The following is a 24,113-nucleotide window of genomic DNA, read 5'->3' on the forward strand; positions in this document are numbered from 1 at the left end:
TTTAATCGATTCATCAGTAGTGTGGGTAAAGGAACATTTCGTCACTGTATCAAGAATATCAACGGGTTAGTATTATTTAATTATTATTTTTTATAAATAAAATTCATATTGATCTTTTTAAACACATTGATGGAGTGTCGTTGCGTTTAAAACTTAAAAAGTAATGAACTATATAAATGTAATGTATTTTCGCGAATGCATATTGCCATTATTGGAATTAACATCAAATCTGATAATTTGACTGTTGGCATACCTGACCCTTACGTTAAGTCCATCATGTTATTTTACGATGATTGTCAGTTATAACACCATTTTATGGCACCATGAAAGCTAAGATTTGAGTCTGTGTTGTTGTTGAGGTGAAAGATAGTCCAAATAATTGTATGTTGACGGATTTTTTTTTAGATTTTTGATATGGCAAATCCTTCACGTACAAATTGTTTAGTATCAAAAGTGGGTAGTTGTTCCGATCAGGATTCCGGGTTAAAGCATATAGCGTCTATAAAATATCATAAAAACAAGAAATATTACCAGATAATGTTATTTTATATTAGTTCCGTATACAAAAAATAAATATCCAATGCCAATCCAACTTATAATTATGAGTTTGATGGCTTTTCTTCATTTCATTCTGTCAAAACATAACGATATATACATGAAGGGCACCTGCATGGCTTTAGTGCACAGTTTTAAATCGCTCGGAACATTTCGGCCATGGCCGAGTTGTTATGATTGTATCGAGTTGTTCCCCTTCGCATAATTGTTGTCTGTGTCAGTCAACTTTCGTTTTATTGGAAAGGTAAACAACTTGTTTTAATGCATTAAATGCTTGTTTAGTGCAAAATAACATTTCACTTACATGGTAAAATATGAATATAACTCTTTATGATCAATTTCAACCATAAAATACTTCACTTAAAACAATTTCAATATTTTTAAAACACCCCTGTTTTTTGCACATTCCCGTTTAGACGTTAGGGATTGGAAGAATCCTGTATAACACGTCTATTAATTTATTTTAGACTAAGGTGGAAGACTGGAAAAAGGCAACATATCTCAATAGTCCAAATAATTGTAAGTTGAGATATTTTTTTTACGATTTTTCATATGGCAAATCCTTCAGGTACAAATTGTTTTGTACCAAAAGTGGTTAGTTATTCCGATCGGGATTCCGGATTAAAACATGTTGCCTCCATATAAAAACATGAAAACAAGAAATATTACTAGATAATTGTTATTTTATATTAGTTCCATACACAAAAAATAAATATCCAACGCATAATTATGAGTTTGATGGGGTGTTCTTCATTTTATTCTGTCAATTTATAATGATATATACATGAAGGGCACCTGCAGGCTGCAGTTCACTGTTTTACAACAATCGGAACACTTCGGCCATGGCCTGGTTGTTACGATTGTATTTACGAGGACTTTTTTGAAGCGTGTTGGAGTAGGCCCAGTTATTATGATTGGGTTGAGTTGTTCAGCTTGACATAATTGTTGTCTGTGTCAGTCAAGTTTTGTTTTTATTGGAAAGGTAAATCATGTGTTTTAATGCATTTAATGCTTGTTTTGTGCAAAATAGATTTGCACTTATATGGTAAAATATGAATATAAACCTTTATTATCCATTTCAAGCATAAAATACTTCACTGAACTAAGTACAATTTCAAAATCACCCCCCCCCCCCCCTCCCCCCCTTTGATGGCATCATGCTCATGTGCCAATAACAGGCAACCATTGTTTGAGGAAATAATACATGTCTCCCATTATCCTGTTTTCAGAGAAGGGCAGCATATGTTACTTTGTACTTGACAGTTCTGATGATTAAGAGAGTATTTAAAAGACTTCAAGAGTACATTAAAGTCTCCATGTCAGTCATCAAAGAGGCTCAGCAGGTGAATTTAAAATGTTTGTAGATCATATATAAGTGTAATATTATAGATATGTACTGCATAATGAATTGTTTTATGCATATCAGAATTAATTACATGCCTGGAAAAAAATCAAGGGTTAACAGGGATTTCTCTGGATTTTGGAAAGAATTTGATACAAATTTCTGAATACATGTAACTTGCAAAATTTGGGAAAACTGCATGATTCCAAAAACAATTTTCTAGAGGGCAATCTCAGTGGAATCATGCCTTCATTGGTCTATATAGTCTAAGAGTAAGAAAAAAAAGGTTTTTTTTTATATTAAATGAGAAACGACAATATTTACAGGTATTTTTTTGCTAATTATTCCAAGGCAGTGACTGACCTTAACATTTATTTATATAGATATTTGGATGCATGTGTGGTCTGTCTATGTTTTTTTGTATGTTATGTGCTTTTGATTAGTGTCTTTAAAGCCTACAGCCTTATTCCTTAAAGCTGGGTTCTTGTTAAATGTTAGGCTACTAGGCTACTCCCTGTAGTTTCCGTTGTATCTTTAATTCCAACTCAACTTTAAATATTTTGTTTTTTGTTCTCAGCTGCCTGGTCCAGGGGACAAAAGAGGTGCAGATGGAACCAAGAAGGTAAATATAAAGAATATTGAATAAATGAGTTCTGTTAATGATTTGATAAATGTAAAAGGTACAATATTATATGCATAGTTGACTTTAGCAATATCCTACTTGGATACTGTTTGCTCTATGTATTATTGTTACCTATAGTTTTATCATATTACATGAAGTCTTTTGTTTGAAACCCACTAAATAATTTTCAGATGTAAAAAGTTTATGAACTTCTTGAACAGCTTTTGTACGGAAGAGAAAAGTATTTTAGTATCTAATTTTGATACTGTAACTGTTACATTTAAACCAAACTTAACACAAGATTTAAGTTCTGAAGTGTGAGTGAACCCAATACATTTCTTCTGTTATAAAATGTTCTTCAGAGTTTCAAAGTACCAGTAATTATAAAACTGTCCAATTTTAATTCATATTTATTTTTTTTGACAGGAAGGGAGCGATTTCCGTGAAGAGAGGAAGAGAAAAGTAGCTCTAGTGATTGCCTACAGCGGCAAGGGATATTTTGGCCTTCAAATGTAAGTCGCCATTGCGTACAGCGGCAAGGGATATTTGGCCTTCAAATGTAAGTCGCCATTGCCTACAGCGGCAAGGGATATTTGGCCTTCAAATGTAAGTCACCATTGCCTACAGCGGCAAGGGATATTTGGCCTTCAAATGTAAGTCGCCATTGCCTACAGCGGCAAGGGATATTTGGCCTTCAAATGTAAGTCAACATTGCCTACAGCGGCAAGGGATGTTTGGCCTTCAAATGTAAGTCGCCATTGCTAGTGGCAAGGGATATTTGGCCTTCAAATTAAGTCGCCATTGCTAGTGGCAAGGGATATTTGGCCTTCAAATGTAAGTCGCCATTGCTAGTGGCAAGGGATATTTGGCCTTCAAATGTAAGTCAACATTGCCTACAGCGGCAAGGGATATTTCAGCCTTCAAATGTAAGTCGCCATTGCCTACAGTGGCAAGGGATATTTTGGCCTTCAAATTAAGTCGCCATTGCCTACAGTGGCAAGGGATATTTCAGCCTTCAAATGTAAGTCGCCATTGCCTACAGCGGCAAGGTATATTTGGCCTTCAAATGTAAGTCGCCATTGCTAGTGGCAAGGGATATTTTGGCCTTCAAATTAAGTCGCCATTGCCTACAGCGGCAAGGTATATTTGGCCTTCAAATGTAAGTCGCCATTGCTAGTGGCAAGGGATATTTGGCCTTCAAATGTAAGTCAACATTGCCTACAGTGGCAAGGGATATTTCAGCCTCCAAATGTAAGTCGCCATTGCCTACAGTGGCAAGGGATATTTTGGCCTTCAAATTAAGTCGCCATTGCCTACAGCGGCAAGGGATATTTCAGCCTTCAAATGTTAGTCGCCATTGCCTACAGTGGCAAGGGATATTTCAGCCTCCAAATGTAAGTCGCCATTGCCTACAGTGGCAAGGGATATTTTGGCCTTCAAATTAAGTCGCCATTGCCTACAGTGGCAAGGGATATTTCAACCTTCAAATGTTAGTCGCCATTGCCTACAGTGGCAAGGGATATTTCAACCTTCAAATGTTAGTCGCTATTGCCTACAGTGGCAAGGGATATTTCAACCTTCAAATGTTAGTCGCCATTGCCTACAGTGGCAAGGGATATTTCAACCTTCAAATGTTAGTCGCTATTGCCTACAGTGGCAAGGGATATTTCAGCCTTCAAATGTAAGTCGCCATTGCCTACAGTGGCAAGGGATATTTCAACCTTCAAATGTTAGTCGCCATTGCCTACAGTGGCAAGGGATATTTGGCCTTCAAATGTTAGTCGCCATTGCCTACAGTGGCAAGGGATATTTGGCCTTCAAATGTTAGTCGCTATTGCCTACAGTGGCAAGGGATATTTGGCCTTCAAATGTAAGTCGCCATTGCCTACAGTGGCAAGGGATATTTGGCCTTCAAATGTAAGTCGCCATTGCCTACAGTGGCAAGGGATATTTGGCCTTCAAATGTTAGTCGCTATTGCCTACAGTGGCAAGGGATATTTCTGCATTCAAATGTAAGTCGCCATTGCCTACAGTGGCAAGGGATATTTGGCCTTCAAATGTAAGTCGCCATTGCGTACAGCGGCAAGGGATATTTGGCCTTCAAATGTAAGTCGCCATTGCCTACAGTGGCAAGGGATATTTCAACCTTCAAATGTAAGTCGCCATTGCGTACAGTGGCAAGGGATATTTCAGCCTTCAAATGTAAGTCGCCATTGCCTACAGTGGCAAAGGATATTTGGCCTTCAATACTACTTCAAATGTAAGTTGCAATTGCCTACAGTGGCAAGGGATATTTCAACCTTCAAATGTAAGTCGCCATTGCCTACAGTGGCAAGGGATATTTCAACCTTCAAATGTTAGTCGCCATTGCCTACAGTGGCAAGGGATATTTCAACCTTCAAATGTTAGTCGCCATTGCCTACAGTGGCAAGGGATATTTCTGCATTCAAATGTAAGTCGCCATTGCCTACAGTGGCAAAGGATATTTGGCCTTCAATACTACTTCAAATGTAAGTTGCAATTGCCTACAGTGGCAAAGGATATTTCAACCTTCAAATGTAAGTCGCCATTGCCTACAGTGGCAAGGGATATTTCTGCATTCAAATGTAAGTCGCCATTGCCTACAGTGGCAAGGGATATTTGGCCTTCAATACTACTTCAAATGTAAGTTGCAATTGCCTACAGTGGCAAGGGATATTTCAACCTTCAAATGTAAGTCGCCATTGCCTACAGTGGCAAGGGATATTTCAACCTTCAAATGTAAGTCGCCATTGCCTACAGCGGCAAGGGATATTTCAACCTTCAAATGTTAGTCGCCATTGCCTACAGTGGCAAGGGATATTTCAACCTTCAAATGTTAGTCGCCATTGCCTACAGTGGCAAGGGATATTTCTGCATTCAAATGTAAGTCGCCATTGCCTACAGTGGCAAAGGATATTTGGCCTTCAATACTACTTCAAATGTAAGTTGCAATTGCCTACAGTGGCAAGGGATATTTCAACCTTCAAATGTAAGTCGCCATTGCCTACAGTGGCAAGGGATATTTGGCCTTCAAATGTTAGTCGCCATTGCCTACAGTGGCAAGGGATATTTCAACCTTCAAATGTTAGTCGCCATTGCCTACAGTGGCAAGGGATATTTCAACCTTCAAATGTAAGTTGCCATTGCCTACAGTGGCAAGGGGTATTTTGGCCTTCAAATGTAAGTCGCCATTGCCTACAGCGGCAAGGGATATTTCAGCCTTCAAATGTAAGTCACCATTGCCTACAGTGGCAAGGGATATTATGGCCTTCAAATTAAGTTGCCATTGCCTACAGTGGCAAGGGATATTTCTGCATTCAAATGTAAGTCGCCATTGCCTACAGTGGCAAAGGATATTTGGCCTTCAATACTACTTCAAATGTAAGTTGCAATTGCCTACAGTGGCAAGGGATATTTCAACCTTCAAATGTAAGTCGCCATTGCCTACAGTGGCAAGGGATATTTCAACCTTCAAATGTAAGTCGCCATTGCCTACAGTGGCAAGGGATATTTCAACCTTCAAATGTAAGTCGCCATTGCGTACAGTGGCAAGGGATATTTCAGCCTTCAAATGTAAGTCGCCATTGCCTACAGCGGCAAGGGATATTTCAACCTTCAAATGTTAGTCGCCATTGCCTACAGTGGCAAGGGATATTTCTGCATTCAAATGTAAGTCGCCATTGCCTACAGTGGCAAAGGATATTTGGCCTTCAATACTACTTCAAATGTAAGTTGCAATTGCCTACAGTGGGAAGGAATACTTCAGCCTTCAAATGTAAGTTGCATTTGCCTACAGTGGCAAGGAATATTTCGCCTTCAAATGTAAGTCGCATTTGCCTACAGTGGCAAGGAATACTTCGGCCTTCAAATGTTATGTGCAATTGTTGTATTATTTGAAGGATGAATAAGAAATGGTTTGAAAAAAGTAACAATAATCTAACAGACTACAATCTTTAGTTAGAAGTTTAGAAATGGTGCATATTTCCAAATCAGAAAGATCCAGAAAGATCATGACCCTTCTTAAAATGGTGAAAAGAACCTTTAATACTCCATTTTGCTACAACAATTAATATATAGATACATGTACATTTAGCTTGTCTGTTTTTTGAAGAGTAATGTAAATTTATTGTAATAGCCATTATGTTTTTATGCCTTGTTGGAGTCGGCATGCAAAACCTTTAACCTTGGTCATAACTCGAAAACCTGCACAAGATCATATGAAACTTTGAACACATATTGGCATAGACAATGTGGACATGTGTAGAAGGCCCATTAGTCAGGCTCAATTAGGCCTAAAAAAATTACATTTGTTACGGGTTACCCGACCTTACCTACAAAATAGGCTCCATCCATACGGTTTTTACAGTCAGTTGATAAAAAAAATGTGTGTTTTAACATGAAGATTAAAATCTTTAAAGCTTTATACGGAAGATAACTTAAACCCCATTCTCCAATGATGGCGGTTACGTTCTTATATAAAGCGTAATTTATTTTTTAAATGCCTTCCTACCCTACCTGTTTTTAAAAAGGATGTTACCCTAACCAAACCATTTTTATTTTTTTGAATTTTAAAGTTATGTCCCTTTCTGACTGAAGAAAGAGCATTGATTCATGACCTCCTACTTGCAGGAACTCAGGATTCAAGACAATAGAGGGCGAGGTGTTGAGAGCTCTGTTGGATGTTGGAGTCATACCGCAGGATCACTATGACAGCGTTTGGAAGGTAAGGAGTCAGATTTCTGGGTCATAAAGACTGCTGTATTTATATACAAGCAAACTGAAGTCAGTGTGAATGCAAAAAGATACTGATAGGAAAATATTGTGACATTTGAAAAAGACTTCATTCTGAAAAAAGACACCTATAACAATGAAGTTTTCCTCTGTATCAGTGTTGCTCAGATATATTTGATCATTTTGATGAACAACATGCCACAACTTAGATAATTTTCAACAATATTTCTTATATTGAACAGTTATTTTATTCCGCTAGTATATAAACACAAAGTTGAAGTATTTTCATGGCCTTATATACAAGGGGTGATCGGGAAGTTCGTAGACTGTTGCTCGAAAAATAAAATAAATCACAATACACTTGAAAAGCATATATATTTTTGAAGGTTGATATATTTTGTCCACGATGTATAAATATTATGTACATACATTGAAAAATAAAAAAGTTACAGCAAATAACAATAATACAGTAAGGCGTTCCCGGAGCACGCCAGAGTACAATAAGTGGAGTCATGATAACGTCAGAGAATCAGTCACACTTGCGAGCAGCGAACCCTTGTTGCCCGCTCTTAATCCTTAGGGAGTCTCGGCACCCAGGCGCCCTTACATCAGACGTCCTTTTTCTTTTTAGCTCGACTATTCGAAGATTAAGGAGGTCTATACTACTCACCCGGCCTCGGCGTCCAGTTCAAGTTTTAGGGCAAGTTGGGATTTTCACTTATAAGTCCAATACCCTTCCTTCAATTGACTTAATACTTCACACAGTTGTTCAGGGCCATCACATGATGAGGTTAGATAACTCCATATTATCCTTTATACAAATTATGGCCCCTGATTGACTATGGAACTTAAGGTTAAAGTTTTAGGGCAGGTTTGGATATTTATTAACAACTTCTTTACCCGTCGTTCAATTGACTTAATACTTCACACAGTTGTTGAGGACCATCACACAATGAGGTAACTTAACTCCATATTATCCTTAATACAAGTTATGGCCCCTGATTGACTTAGGTTAAAGTTTAAGGGCAGGTTAAAGTTTTAGGGCAAGTTGGGATAATAATAAAAAAAATTACATACCCTTTATTCAATGCACTTAATACTATGTAGAATTATTGACGAATATCTTACAACAAGGAACATAACTCCATTTAAACCCTACATACAAATTATGGCCCTTGAATGATTTTTTTTTTTTTTTAAATTTTTTCTTTTAATTTCTTTTGAAAGGCACATTTTTATATTCTTAACCGCATTTTCATATTGAATGACTTGCGTCATTGTTCGGGCGGGCTGTTGGGAGGGCAGTGTCAAAGTCACCTTATATATCAAATAATATTAGCTTTCTAGCTAGGTTTGACATAAAGAGACCAAACTTGGTAAATACAAAGAGTTTATGGAGACCTTTTATTGGAATGCGTTTGAGGCCCCTAGGATCAAGGTCAAGGCTACTATTTATAGAAAAAGGGTTGGTATTGAAAAACTTTGGTAAGGGTCTACATATTGTAACCAAACTTGGTATATAGGAAGAGTTTATAGAGACCTTTTCTGAGATTGTGTTTTGGGTCCCGAGATTTATGGTCTAGGTCAAGGTCACTGTTGCTAAAAACAGAAATATGGTTAGTACTGAATAACTCAAGTAAGGGTTGACATAGTGTGACCAAACTTGGTATATAGGTCAAGTTGATGCAGAGCTTTCATGGATTACCTTTTGGCCCCCTGGTGTCAAGGTCACTGTTTCTAAAAATAGATTACTGTTTCAGTTATGGTTGATATACTGTGACTAAACCTGATATGTAGGAAGAGTTTATGGATGACTTCCATGGGATTGTGTTTGGGGCCCTTAGGATCAAGGTCACTGTTACAAAAATAGAAGAAAGCAGTTGAAACTGAATCTCTTCTGCCAATCATTAAAAACTTGGTTTTGTGACATCGCGATTCTTGTTCACTGTTTAATTTGATTGTTTTATTGCTTTTGACAGGCACATAATTAATACATTGTTATTGTACAGTAAAACTGCGGTCGTTCGAACATGCACAAAACCTTATGGCTCTCTCGAGGTCATAATTTCACACTTTATTCCGAACGCGTGTTCCAAAATAAACAAACAATTGCTAGGTATTAAAATTTTTGCAAGTTGTAAAAATTGCAATGACAGTTAAAATGCAATTTGATAATGTGTGAAATACCGTTTAACACTGTTAACACATGACCGATATTAGTTGATTTGGGCATTTTAGAAGATAATTATGAGAAGTTAATGAAGAGAAGTTAATTGTGAGAAATGTAAATGAGTAATAAAAATATGAATAAACACTACCATATCGATCCAGCATCGGAATCTCTCTGAAAATAATTCCTTCTTGTCACTTTGCTTTGCAATATGGCAATTTTGTAAAAATGAAAAATTCTATTTATTCATATTTCTTTTACATTTTATATTTAGTATACATATAGTATACGACAGCCTTTGAACATATGAGCGATTTCCACAATGCAACTCATAATCGATGTCTTAGTAAACAGACGACTTCAGACTTAAAATACACAGAAAGATAACAGACTGGAGAATTGAAAACAGGTCGTTCGAAACATCGGTTCCCTCGAGGTTTAGGCTCGGTCCCCTGCGACCTCGAGCGATCACAGTTTTACTGTATTCACTTCTAAGTCAAAGCAGCATAGTCGAGCACGCTGTCTTACGACAGCTCTTGTTTCAAATTTCATGCACTGTAGAAGTGGAAACATTTAGTTCAGAAGCTAAACTTCTCAAAGTGTGTCGCCTGTACACCATATCTTTCACTTTATCTGAAATCGAACATTTCACCTTAGACGGCCGGCCACATCGTTGATTGATTTACAATTGATTGACTTGTATAGTGACAACCAAATGTGCAAAATTAAACAATTTATTATTTTTTCAGATGTCCTTTCAGCGGGCTGCAAGGACAGACAAGGGGGTATCAGCAGCTGGGAATGTTCTGTCTTTAAAGATAGGTGTTTTTTATAGTTAAACTGTTAGAAAACCTTATTTTAGGCCTTTGTTAGGAGCTATTAAGTCTCCCTTTGAAGAACCATTGGTATATTGCTTTGCACATGTCGGTCATTAGACCAAACTTTGTCTGATTGATAAAGGATGTTTCAACCTTATGCCCTTAAACTTGATAGGGGATGGTCCTGACCAGCAGATGATCCATATTAAGTTTGAGGTCAGTAAATCAAAGGACATGGTCCCAGTGTCATTAAACACACAAACAGCTTGTCTGATTGATAAACATAGTGTGCTTGTGCCTATGGTCCTTAAACTTGGTATGGATGTTGCTCATGACCAGCAGATAATTCCTACAGTCAAACCTGGTTGAACGGTCACCTGCTTTAAATGGCCACCTGCCTTAACGGGCCACTCCAAATTCCCCCAACGCGGCCACGGCCACTAACTTTTGTCCCCATGAAGCCATATAATCACTAATTAGCGGCCACTAATCCCTTGTCACTGAAACCTCCGCTGATAATTTTTTTCCAATACACAGCTTTAATTGCGTATAGAAGTTTACGGAAAAGAACGACGGCCTCGCGCGGGTATCTCCGTCATCCAATGAAAATGAATATTGCATCACACGATTGTCATGCGTGTTTACTCATCGAGAAATCATGTTTATTACACGTCGGCGAATGTTTTGATCAGAATTGACACAATTAATGACACAATTAATACGATAATTAAGAAGTTTATTATTAAATACCGACAAAAACACCGGTCATTTTAAATTCACAGTATAAATTGTCATTCGACGGCGTGAAATGATTTACGATTTTTCTATATTATGTTTCAAAGTGCACGGATTTATATTTCTACGAACGGATAGTTACAATGCATTGTTCTTAATATTTTTTTAACTTTGATTATGGCTGTAAAAAAGAAGGGTTTGACTCTAAAAGAACGTGTCGAGTGTATAAAGTTATTAAAAAACGGCCGTAGTGCAAGAAGTTTTACCAAGGAATTTAACTGTGGACGGACTCAAATCAATTTCTTACTTAAGCGTAAGCGTGAAACTGTGGAGGAATATGAAACCAATGGAAATCCAAACACAAAAAGACAGAGGAAATTACAAGAAATGTGTATGCACATGTAGTTGTGTAAATGTGTAGACTGATATGTGGTGTCAGTGTGTTTTATTTATGCTATGCATCAACATTTATTTAATGTACGGACTACTTTAAAAAGTGAACTCAAAAATGTGTATGTACATGTAGTTGTGTAGACTGATATGTGGTGTGTTTTGTTTATGCCTTGTATCAGAATTTATCTTATGTATTTTATTTATAAACTTGAAATAAAGTTATCTTATCTATACAAATGTATTTTTATTTGACCTTCTTCAATAATATTGATACAGATGTTATTGATTAAGGTGTGAGGTGGTGGTCAAGATACATAATCCATCTCTGAATAAAGCTAATGTGGTGGAAATGTCAAACCTGGATTAAGTGGCCACCTGTCTTAAGCAGCCACTTTGATCATTTCCCAAGGGTGGCCACTTAAAACAGGTTTGACTGTATTGATCTTGAGGTCATTGACCTTGAACACAAAAACCTTGTAGGATGAATGTAAAACGAACACTTTGACCTAAGAACTTCAAACTTGTTATAAACATAATGGTTACCACTTCATTTGACCTTTAAAAATAACTTGCCTAGCCCATGTACTTCACTTTATATTATCCATTTAACTAATTAACTGCTATCAGGAGGACACTTACATTTTTTACCGGAAACCATGACTCATTAACTACAATAACAACACAGAGCTGGTCAAAACTGTACTTACTATCCTCAAACTCGTAGAAACGTTAGTCATAACCTTTGATTACTCAAAAACATTTTATGCACAAGAACTAATTGAACAAACATTTCTTGTGTTTTCTTGTGTAATCATTAAGGCAAAATGTCTGACAACGGAAAATCAGGGGCATTTTTCATGTGGCTTTGACAGCCATTGTTTCTACATTTTGTGATTTTTCTTTATGTATGGGCATTAAACTTACTGTTATAGCTTCTGGCTCTTCATAGAACACAAGCTCATATATAATAAAGATTTATTATTTTTATACATGCAGGTAAACATGCCTGACCTTTTGGACAGGATCAACGAGAAACTGCCAGAGGAGATACGTGCTATGGGTATAGTGACCTGTTGTTATTAAATATATTAAAGTAAACATTTAATAAAAATAAAGTTTTGAAATATATGATATAAATCTCATGTGTGTTGTTGAAACATTTTCTTTTTTCTTTTTTTGTCCCAATATGTAAATGTATTAAGTTCCATGTTCTTTCTTCATAAAAAAGAATAAATGGTCACATTCTAATCCACTGCAACTGTGATATAATGAAATGAGAAATAGTTTGTGGAAGTTTTGAATGTTTCTTCATGAATTCCATATCATGTATTTTTTTAAATACAAAAAAATGCCCTGATCATTATTGATTCAAATATGAATATTTTCCGTTTAGATATTATCCGTACAACGAAAGGCTTTAACAGTAAGAACCATTGTACAGGACGGACATACAACTACCTTCTGCCCACCCTGGCGTTCTCTCCCGTAGAAGAGGTACCTCTCATCTCATTGTATATGTATGTATTTCTTTAGACCTTGCGGTCAAGGATAACCCATGAAAGTGCAAACACTTATTTCCAACGGGGTCCTTTGTTTATGCTGAAGAGACAGCATGCGGAACAGACAGTGGTGGGATACAAGGAAGTCCGGGTGCGATACCCTAGCTCTTTTTCGAATAGACTCCTTGGTTCTTTTATGTACTCTGTGTAAAGCACCGATACACGGGGTACAACTTTCCTGGGTTAAACCAGTACTGAGTACACCACTTTTCCAAGCACTACCCTTTAAATGCCAAGCGCCAGGCAAGGGAGCTACTTGTACCAACTTTTAACGTCTTTCGGTATGACGCGGTCAGGGATCGAACCCACTACCTCCCGCTCTGTAGGATGACGCCTTAACCACTGGGCCACGAAGACAGTTGTATAGAATTCCAACAAATTATTGAAACTGTTTTATTTACCATAGAGGGTTGCATATAGTAATTAATTTTCCCTTTGCTTTTTGTCAGTCTGTTAAAGCCTTGTCTTAGCACTCACTACTAGTACTATTGTTTATATATATTCAATTTCATAGGTCAAAGTCACACATGGAGGTCAATGTTGAACAATATGGAATTCATTTGTCTTAGCCATAACATAAAACTTATGCATGGGAATTCATTTGAATTTTTCACATACTTAGAGAGCTCCATGGAAAGGTGTGTCTAAATTATTTTCATGCTTTTATCTTAAAGGTCTAGGTCACACTGTGAGGTCATGCCGCACAATTTAGATTTCATTGCAAATCTTGGCCAAAACTTTTGAATAGGAATAGAAATTCACAAAATTGTCAAGCTCCCTTGGAAGGTGTGTGGCTCATTACATTTGTGTTCTCATCTCAAAGGTCAAGGTCGCATTTTGTGGTTCATGTTGAACAATCCATGATGTTTCATCTGATAACAGAAATACAATCAATCTTCACAGATGGAAAGCGCCTCTTGAAGGCTTTTGTTAAGATAAATGGGATTTGAATCAAACCTTTTATTTAATAAATATGTAAAAATTGTTCTGACATGACCCAGTTGTTGAGCTTTGTCATGGTCTGTGTCAGCTCTTGTGGCAGTTCAATTTTAGTTCTCAAATTGCAATGATTTTTTTATTTGCCTTTTTTATCAATGTTTTTTTGGCCAAACAGTGAATACGCCCGAAAAACCCTGTAAATATCTCTTTATGGAATGTCTTCTGTTTTCCAGAATGCGACCTTTGCGTACCGTACCAACCTTGAAACCATAGAGAAGGTTAACGAGATTCTGGAGAAGTACAAGGGCACTCACAACTTCCACAATTTCACATCAGGAGTGTAGGTTTCTTCATTTGTAACTTTTCTTTTAACTCATGTATTTTATCTTGTTTGTGAAGATTTTATATGTATAATCTGATATGGAGCCTGCCGGAGTCTGTTTCTTGGAAAGAAACCAGTATGTGTGTCGTTTTTGAGAGTACCAAAGATTTTTTGGGCCAACAAAGAATTGGTGAGAGGCAGACACCAGTACCGTCAGACTACTCATCTATTATTAAGTTAACATACATGAAGATAGGACTTTCACCAAAAAAAAATTGAGCGTCTTTTTATTAAGTTACATTGTATGACAGGGAAGTTTTGCATATCTCTTGCAATGTAAGCAAAAGTTATTATACAACCTTGATTTTCAGTAAGCCACATGAGGCCACAGCATACAGACATATGTGGAATGTTGAGGTAATTCAATCAGTATTAGTAAAATATTTGGTTTGGTCGGAAGATTGTATTCATATTGCTTGATATCTGAAGCATATATAGATGTAATTTTCAGTTTTATTTTTTATTTTATTCAGTTTGACATTTTATGTAAATTTTATGATCAGTACATGTATGTCGTTTCTCTGAAATAATTGCCTCATAAATTTTCTACTTTTAACCATGAACCATTTGATTTACAGATATCATTAAGTTGAAAAGCATTTCATTATCGAAATGGTACTCAACCATCCAACCTACTTAATTAACCAAGTTTGATAACTCTACTTTGCATTTAATGCCAATAATAGGCCTTAATTATTTGACTTAGAAATTCTTGTTAAGGTTTTGCGTGCAAGCTCACATAGGTTTTTATCTCAGCAACTGCTTGAGGTATTGCATTGAGACTTAATACAATGGTACTCAACCATCCAACCTACTTAATTAACCAAGTTAGATAACTCTAGTTTGCATTTAATGCAAATAATAGGCCTTTATTATTTGACTTAGAAATTCTGGTTAAGGTTTTGCGTGCAAGCTCACATAGGTTTATATCTCAGCAACTGCTTGAGGTATTGCATTGAGACTTGATACAATGGTACTCAACCATCCAACCTACTTAATTTACCAAGTTAGATAACTCTAGATTGCATTTAATGCAAATAATTGCCCTTTATTATTCGACTCAGAAATTCTGGTTAAGGTTTTGCATGTTAGCACACATAGGTTAATATCTCAGCAACTACTGGATGAATTGCATTAAGACTTTATAAAATGGTACTCAACCATCCAATCTACTTAAATAACCAAGTAAGATAACTCTAGTTTGCATTAAATTCAAATAATGGCCCCTTTTTTATTCAACATAGAAATTCTGGTGAAGGTTTTGCATGTAACCACTTTTAAGTCAATGCTTCAGCAAATACATCATGTATTGCATTGAAACATTACACACAGGCTCCCAACCATTTAACCTTCTTATTTAATCAAGTAAGATAACTCTATCTTTCATATTATGCCCCTTTATTATGCGATTTAGAAATTCTGGTTAAGGTCTTGCATGATAGCACATAGGATAATATCACAGCAACTACTTGATGTATTGCATTGAGACTTTATACAATGGTATTCAACCACCCAACCTAATTGAATAATCAAGTTAGATAACTGTGTTTTGCAAATAATGGCCCTTTATTATTACACTAAAAATTCTGGTTAAAATTTTGCATGTAACCACATTTATGTTAATATCTCCGCACATCATGTATTGCATTGAAATCTAATCTAACATTGATCCATGCATGTTTCGCCAAAACTTTTCAATCCTTACACTGAAAAGCGGCGGAATAGTCAAGCGCGCTGTCTCTGTGACAGCTCTTGTTATTTCCAAAGTACCGATAACCACCTTTTAGTAGCAAAACCATTCACGTAACTAATACAAGTACAAAAACGCCCTTCTGGCGACAATAATTAGACATAATTTCTTAAAACAAGACAAATTTCTGAGGAGCGCTGCTCATATATAATTTTTACTGATGATTTTTAATGACCAACCATGGATGTATATTCATATGCCATGCAATATGCTGTAAATAAACTGCTTATTGTATTTCATGAACAGTGTGGCCTGCCATTTGTACGAGACGGTGTGGAGTTTTGCGTCCTCTCAGTCAGCGGACAGAGCTTCATGATGCACCAGATCAGGAAGATGGTCGGTACGTGGATTTTTGTACAATGTGCGCACGAAAATCACAGGGCATTTTGTTTGAAGTGTACATAAAACTTGGCTTGGCAGATCTATAAATATATTTCAAGCCTTAGCAGGGTATATTGAATACACAACCTGAGGGCACTTGAAGGAGCTGGTAACGAGGCTTGCAGAGTTACCAACCCTGTATCAAGCCCAAGAGTTGGTTAATTTGATTGCTAACCCAAACTCATGAATCATCTTTATACCGGCAATGATATTTGCTACAGGTTAACAGAAAAGCTTCATATAATAACATTCCTATTATATGCCGCTGATTAATGCACTTCAAAGTAAATGCTAATAGCTTTAACAGAACTTTCCCAATGAAGCATTGCCTTGAAATTAAATACAAAACAGCAGATGATTTCAGAAACTTTACAGTATGTTCCTAAGTAGATATTATTGATTAATCAGTAATTATTGTAATGCAACACTCAACACTGTGGTGTTAATTATAGGATTGAAAAACAATAGTTTCGTGATATTGAGTTTCCTGAATGACTTGCTGTTTTTTAACAATATGGAAAAGGATATTCATTGGCTTGTGATATATAATAAATGTGAAATATGATGTCAGTCAGTTGAGCTGTGCGGTCAGAGTTCAGTCCATATCTTGATGTATCTTAAAGCGAGCAATGAGAAGTGTCACAATTCCACATATAAAACGACTAACATAATATTTCATACTGTTACAAAAATAGGTGAAAATAACATTATTATGACAACAGACAACCTATTTCTTTTGTGAAGTATCCAGAAATATGGGCATTTGCACTCATTACTGTGTTAAACCGAATCAGAAAACCTGTAATAATAATGTGTGTTATACATGTACTTGAATTCTCTCTGGTGTCATTGTTTTTTGTTGAATTATGTAAGAAAACCATAGCTCATACATGTAGGAATTGTATGTTCATTCTGGCATGCATTTCATAACAGTTTTTCTGAATTTATTAAAAACATAAAGCTGGAATGTACGTATCAAATCATTTACGTAAGAAGTCTTAATATTTTTATCAATTCTATAGTCAATACATTGTTTCTCTCTTAACGGCCTGGTAAATGAGCTCTCTTTAAAATTGGGTTAACTACTTTCTTTTTCATTTATATTTGATGTACAGAATGTAAGAAAATCTGTTTTGTCAAGACAATTTCTCTGACAAAATGAAAAATATACCTACCTGGGATTTTATGCCAAACATGTCTTCCACGATGTAGGCTTTCCAAGATACGATCCTCAAGATCGAGAGAAGAGAGTGTCATACAATGGATATCAAAATTAAACCAATTTTGTTTCTCTTACGCAAGGTATGAAGAGCTATTCATGGTGATTTTTGTACTGAATTATGAACATTACTTTCAATTTTTATATTGCTTTATTGCAGGTCTCATGATAGCGATCATCCGAGGCTTTGCAGGTGAGAATGCCGTAGAGAGGGCTTGGGAGAGTGAAAAGGTAATGGAATATAATAACCAAATCAAGCCTATATTCCAGCAAACTGCGTGTAAACTGGTTTTGTCTCATACAATTTGAAAAGGACATGCAAGCAGAAATATGTCATACAAGTTGGTAACTTTATGAATAAAATAAACCAAAGAAACACGTAAAGTTTATTATCTTAAATGTTTGGGCGTAACACCTTCATCAGTACATATACATTGTAAACAAACAATATAAACAGGAAGTTTTAACTTAACTTTATCAATTCTCAGCTTTTAACGAAATAGTCTTTGCGTCAAGAGAAATTTCAACTAACCTCGTAAGTACTTATGACCTTCAGACCATAGGACAAAATGCAGTCACTCTAATAAATTATTCCCTTCTATTGACAGATGGACATTCCAAAGGCACCAGGACTTGGTCTGTTTCTGGATAGGGTAGGTGTTTATCATTTTTTAGCTAGTCTGTTTTTCAAAGAAAATAAATGAAGTTGTAGTCATATCATTAGTGTAGTCAGCGAACACCTATTTGTGGCCATTAACTTTGTTAGGGATATGTCACATTAGGGGAACCTCCCCTATAGAATCTCTTTATATTGCTTCTTTGGGTTGATTTCATGTTTAAATTGAAAAGCCATAAAGACTGGTATGTACCACTTGAGAACATCATGAACAATTTTGAAGTTTTTAAGATACCTCCCTGATGTGTTGAGATATCCAAACTCCACATCTATTTCAAGTGGGAACATATACTGTAACAATAGCTGACATGAAGTAACATATTTGTTCCAAAAAGTTGTATGAATGGGGTCTAATTATAGTGAGACAGTATAAATTCTTGGACGATTTCTGAAAATTATGTCATAATGTATTTTGTTTGACTTGCTAAAAATACATAAACAATGATAGAAAAAATAAATAAAAGTGTAACCTTTTTCTGAACAAATGCATAAGCACAAATACCTTGATTTCCAACAAGCACTAAATTTTTGAAATCAGACTTGGGTGAGCAAGCCTGAATTCTGACACTAATGCTTGGCATCTTCATCCTAAACAAGCCCTGCTATATACCGTAAATAAAATTTAGAATTTGAGTACCGTAAACCCGGGAAGCCTTTAACCAATGCTGGATTTGTGGGCTTGTTCTGATTTCTACCTCTGGGCACTTCATTTAATTATTCTAAAACAAAGAACATATCATGACTGTGATCCACTCCTGTGCAAGATCTACTCCCCTGTTGGTTTAGCAAGTCTCATCACTCTGGCGAAGGTTGTGTTTGCATTTCTCCTTGGTTGTTGGTTCACTGAATAAAATCGACAAGTGTGCAGTGTGACATCTGCTTTTTATGCTCTTGTTGTATTCTGTGCCAGAATTTTCTAACCAGGTTTTCACAACGTGAATTCTGATAATTAATAATGTACGATGGTGTTTAGGTGGGCCTGCTCGAACTCAACTATGGTATTGAATTGGTTTAGTAAGGATTGACATATTGTGACCAAACTTGGTATATAGGAAGAGCTTATGGAGACCTTTAATGGGATTGCATTTAGGGCTCCTAGGGTCAAGGTCACTGATACTAAAAATAGAAAGAACAAATCAGTTGAAACTCAATGTGTTCAGTTATGGTTGACTTTTTGTCACCAAACTTCGTATTTAGGAAAAGTTTATAGAGACCTTTCATGGAATTTGGTTAAAAACACACAACACACAACAAATCAACTTACAAATAATAATCACAACACAAGCTTAAATTCTTCTATCAATCATTGAAAACCTGTTTTTTTTCACATTTCAGGGTTTCTTGTTTGTTTTAGAGATCAAAAATTCACATTTGACAATGAAATAAGATGGCTATTATTTTTATGATTCAAAAATGTTTTGTATTTGTATTGCCAATTAGTGCCAATAAGTGAAACAAGCGAATCAAGATTTTAACTCTGTGGTATCTGACTGATTGTTGATATTTCCATCAATTGCAGCTCCACTACAGTCAGTACAACACCAAGTTTGCCAATGACGGCAGTCATCCCAAGATAGAATTCTCTAAAATCAAGGTAAATAAGGGGCCTTTTTTATGTATGTATTTTAGATCAAAACTAGCTTAGAATATTTAAACTGATCGCCAAATTTTATCTATTGAATAGCACAGTATGATCATATTCCTTCTAAAATGATACTTGTAATTGTTTTTGTTTTTAGAAAATGTAAAAGCAATTAGTCACTTTACATCTTGGTGCGTGCCATTTCTCTCATTAAAAAATAACATTCTCAGAAGTCTGCAATTTAGTTTTAGTTTATGGAAATGTTAAAGGTAAGTAGAGTTCTTTGGTTTCAAATAATGGAACATATTGTTTGCAGAGATTTTGTCCATTTCTAGAAATCTCTACTGTTATATGTTTTCCCATGTAAACTGATGGAATTTCTCACAATTTACTTTCAGGATAAGCTGCAGGCATTTAAGGAAGAAAAGATTTTCACAGAAATTATAAAGACAGAAGTAGAAGAAAATAGGTTTGAGTAGTTAATTCTATTTAAGTTTGTCTGTTGTATATCAAAGAAAATGTCATACTATTGTTATTGCTATGGTGATGTTGGCACTTCCAAGCAAAAATTTTAATTTTGGCTGTTAAGAACTGTTTAAAAAGATATTTTCATGGAATTGAGTTCACATGTAGCCAGTAATAATTTACATACGGTACTTGAATATGTGTGTCTGGCTGGTCCTTGTCCGTCTGTCTGTTCCTCCATCTTTTTGTTTGTCCTTTTAGATTTTGACACAGCCTTAACTTTGTCACATTACATCAGATTTCAATGAAACTTAACAGAATGAATTGTATATGTGCATGGGAGGGTGTTTTACACATAGCTTTCATGCTCCCACATGAAAGGTCAAGGTCATATTTAGTAGTCATTTGATAATCCTAATAAGGATTACTTAGTAATAATTGTGTCTCAGCTGTTACTGTCATTTTTTATCAGATTTTGATAACACTTTGCAGAATTCTAGAGCAGGATGTCAATGGGAAGCGTTGTCAAGCATAGATTCATGTTCAAACCTCAAAGGTCATATTCCATGGTTAATTAAGCTGATAGAGAGTCATACTTGTTTGTGTCTGAACTTTCCAGCTAATAATAATTGGATTTCAATCAAACTTCACAGAATTGGTGATCATCCGTGGAAGTTGTGTCTTACATCAAATCTGTCCTTTCACCTCAAAGGTCAAGGTTACACTTGCCTTGTTTTGATTTCATAGCTTTTTGTCTTGCCTTGTTTTGATTTCATAGCTTTTTGTCTCAGCCATAACTTCAGGTATTAAATGGGATTGCAATCAAACTTCAAAGAAAGGTAGAGCCCTCCAAGAAAATGTGTCACTTATAAAATTCTAGCCCTCATATTAAAGGCCATGGTCACAGTTGATGGTCAATGTTTGCCAATATAGGTTTCGTGTCTCAGCCCTAGCTTGGTTACAATGGAAACTTTATCCAACCTTTTATTGAAAATATAAAATAGATAAAAAAAAAATTCTTCTGACAGGATCATTCAGGGGCATTTGTCACATTCCTGTGACATTTCTTGTTTGATTTTCCAACCTGAATGCCTTTTGACAAACTGGGAAAGTGGCTAAGCATTGGCTTCAGCTCTTGTCACAAATGATGTATGAAAATAGCTAGATATGTAGAGTTGTTTTTTGTTTTTCATTCTGAAGCCATGAAATGATGACTAGAGAGGGAACTTGTTTAAAAATTATAAGCAGCTTAAAGCTGCACTCTCACAGATTGAAGGTTTTGACAACCTTTTCTATTTTTTTTGTCTAGGAACACGTCAATTTTTGCAAAAATCCATGGAAACAAGTGGTATAAAACTGCTGACAAAAATCAGATGGCAAATTTTTATATTGAAATTCAAAAATTAATGTTTTATGCTTTTTTTATTAAACCATTAGTAACGGTTTAAGCCATTAAACATTATTTTTCAAATGGAAATATGCAAATCTGCGATCTGATCTTTTGTCAGCAATCTTTTATCATTGGTTTGCAGATATTTATGCAAAAATGTGCCCTTTCCCAGACAAAACGTAAAAAAGTTGTAAAAACAGTAAATTTGTGAGAGTGCAGCTTTAACACATAATAAGAACCATTAACATTCATTTGTGAACACCAGTTTTAATAATTGATGAAGTTTAAGCAGGGAACCAATCATGGATTCTGTTATAAATATTGTTCACAATATTGTCAGTACATGAGGTGTGATGACATGTGGGGAATGTTTAATGAACTAAAATGAAAATGTATAGGTGGAGGTTATAATTTTAATGCTAGACTGAATCAGTCTGAGTGATAAGTTATGAAGATAATTCTTGAATGAAATGCTGATTGTTGCAGTATGATACAGTGGCTGGGCACATTACACCTGCACACATGCGAGGATGTGGGCCCAGACATCATTGGGCGCAGGGATTTTAAGGAGAGGGTTGAGGAACATGTAGGTGTTTGACTGTGCACCGTTGGTTTGATGTTCAATGATGCATCAGTGTATAAACTCTGTGGGAACCAGTCAGGGGGTGTGGAATTTGTGGGAACCAATCAGGGTTTATAGTATTTGTTGGAACCAGTGAGAGGTTGTGATATTTGTGGGACATTCTATTTAGAAAATCTTGAAAGCAATATTTTTAACAGCATTTGTTTTCTGCATCTTCTTTTGTCTAGATGTTTATATTTATATCCAAATTATTAAACAATTTTTATCACTAACCATCTGATAACCATCTTGATTATAAAGTTTATCTCTGCTTTTTAAGTCTCACATTTATCACAACCTTAACTCTCTTCGTCTAAAATATTATAGTGAAGTAAAAACAAGAAATCGAGGGAAGATTTGTGGAATATTTCAGCATGATGATGTGGATGTTGTACCTTCATCGACACAGTGCTGACGTTTGGACAGATTGGGGAATACGGCGGGAAATGTGGAGATACTTCTGTAATCTAGTATGCAGTTGGTTTTGCTTTATACATTTGATTTTCCTCCTCAAAAATTGCTATGGGTGTCGAGTTGGGGTCTGCTCCTGGATATCGGGTGTACTAATGTTATTGTGAGAGGTTGCAATGGTCACACAGAGTTTATACAGTTTTGCAATCATACGAGGGTCATATAAAAAAAATCATCGAGATATTAGTTATATTTTTACATATTACTGAAGTCGTTCGAATGTTTTCTCTTATTGTGAAAAAATTCATTGAGGTACATTGATTATGCTTTGATATTTTTAGGTTACTTTTTAATTGTTATACTGGTTTACAAAATCTTGATTTCAAGAAAAAAACCTTTCATGTTTGTTAGATAGATAGTCCTTACAGAATTGTAACACATTTTGTATACTGTAACTGCTGTATATTAAGTAATAACACTTTTTCAGAGGGAGCAAGCAGAAGCTGAAGCAAATGATTCTGACAATGAACACACTGAAACAAAGAATACGAAAGAAAGTTCTGAGACAGTTTCTGAGTCACAAGTTGTCAAGGAAACCACAGAAGGTACTGCAACTGGCCACAGCAAGGCCAATGATTGTACAAGTGATCAGGGACAGGTGCGCACAAACAGTGCGACAGTCAATCAGAGTAGTGATTGTGAAGGTCATGTGATAGATACAACCAATCAGAATACTGATTGTGAAGATCATGTGACCAGTGTTAAGGATAAATGTGAGGCAATTGATGACACTTCTAAGGAAGATAAAGATGGTTTAAAGGAGATTGTTAAGTCTGTCTCATCTTAGCAATGTACCAACTTTCAATGTTTTGTTAAAATATTGGCTTTTGCATTCAAAGTTCAATTTAGTCTTACATCATTATACTAACTGACAACATGTCTTAATAATGAATAAAAGTGCCATGAAATTTTTTCCTAAACATCTATAGAATTGATTTACTTTTTAATCGAAGGGGTCAGTCCTTAGCCCTCTACTCTCCATACTCTACATAAATGACATACCAGGAAGAGTTATCTCCAACTGCAAGCTGTTTGCTGGTGACAGTTTCATTAACAGGAGCATCAAGTCACTGTCATCCTTCAGAACAACTTTGCAGACTGGCAGATGGTATTAGTAACAAATGATGGGTTTGGTCTCACCCAATATGGTTTCCTTTGCCCTGTATATCCCATTTTAGTAGGGTCACCTACTAGCCATGTAACTTATACTACCTACATGTAGATTTCATTCATACAAATATTCTAAGTTTAATTTGACTGGGAAGAGAATGTGGTTCTTAGAGTGTTAAC

The 24,113-nt window shown here is 35.8% G+C and overlaps 1 protein-coding gene across 1 annotated transcript; it reads left to right on the forward strand.

Annotated features, from left to right (window-relative positions):
• Nucleotides 1-7: 7 nt before the first annotated feature.
• LOC128211546 (pseudouridylate synthase 1 homolog) lies at nt 8-23,731 on the forward strand. The gene is made up of 18 exons (XM_052916457.1): nt 8-65; nt 1,023-1,074; nt 1,785-1,898; nt 2,475-2,519; nt 2,946-3,031; nt 7,170-7,263; nt 10,191-10,265; nt 12,384-12,447; nt 12,781-12,881; nt 14,119-14,225; nt 14,579-14,624; nt 16,264-16,357; nt 17,778-17,848; nt 18,226-18,270; nt 19,813-19,887; nt 20,274-20,344; nt 22,217-22,316; nt 23,251-23,731. The coding sequence occupies exons 3-18, from the start codon at nt 1,824-1,826 to the stop codon at nt 23,608-23,610; spliced, it is 1,509 nt and encodes a 502-aa protein (XP_052772417.1). The 5' UTR covers nt 8-65; nt 1,023-1,074; nt 1,785-1,823; the 3' UTR covers nt 23,611-23,731.
• Nucleotides 23,732-24,113: the final 382 nt, after the last annotated feature.

This window comes from Mya arenaria, chromosome 12, assembly GCF_026914265.1.
Source record: "Mya arenaria isolate MELC-2E11 chromosome 12, ASM2691426v1".
Taxonomy (NCBI): Eukaryota; Metazoa; Mollusca; class Bivalvia; order Myida; family Myidae; genus Mya; species Mya arenaria.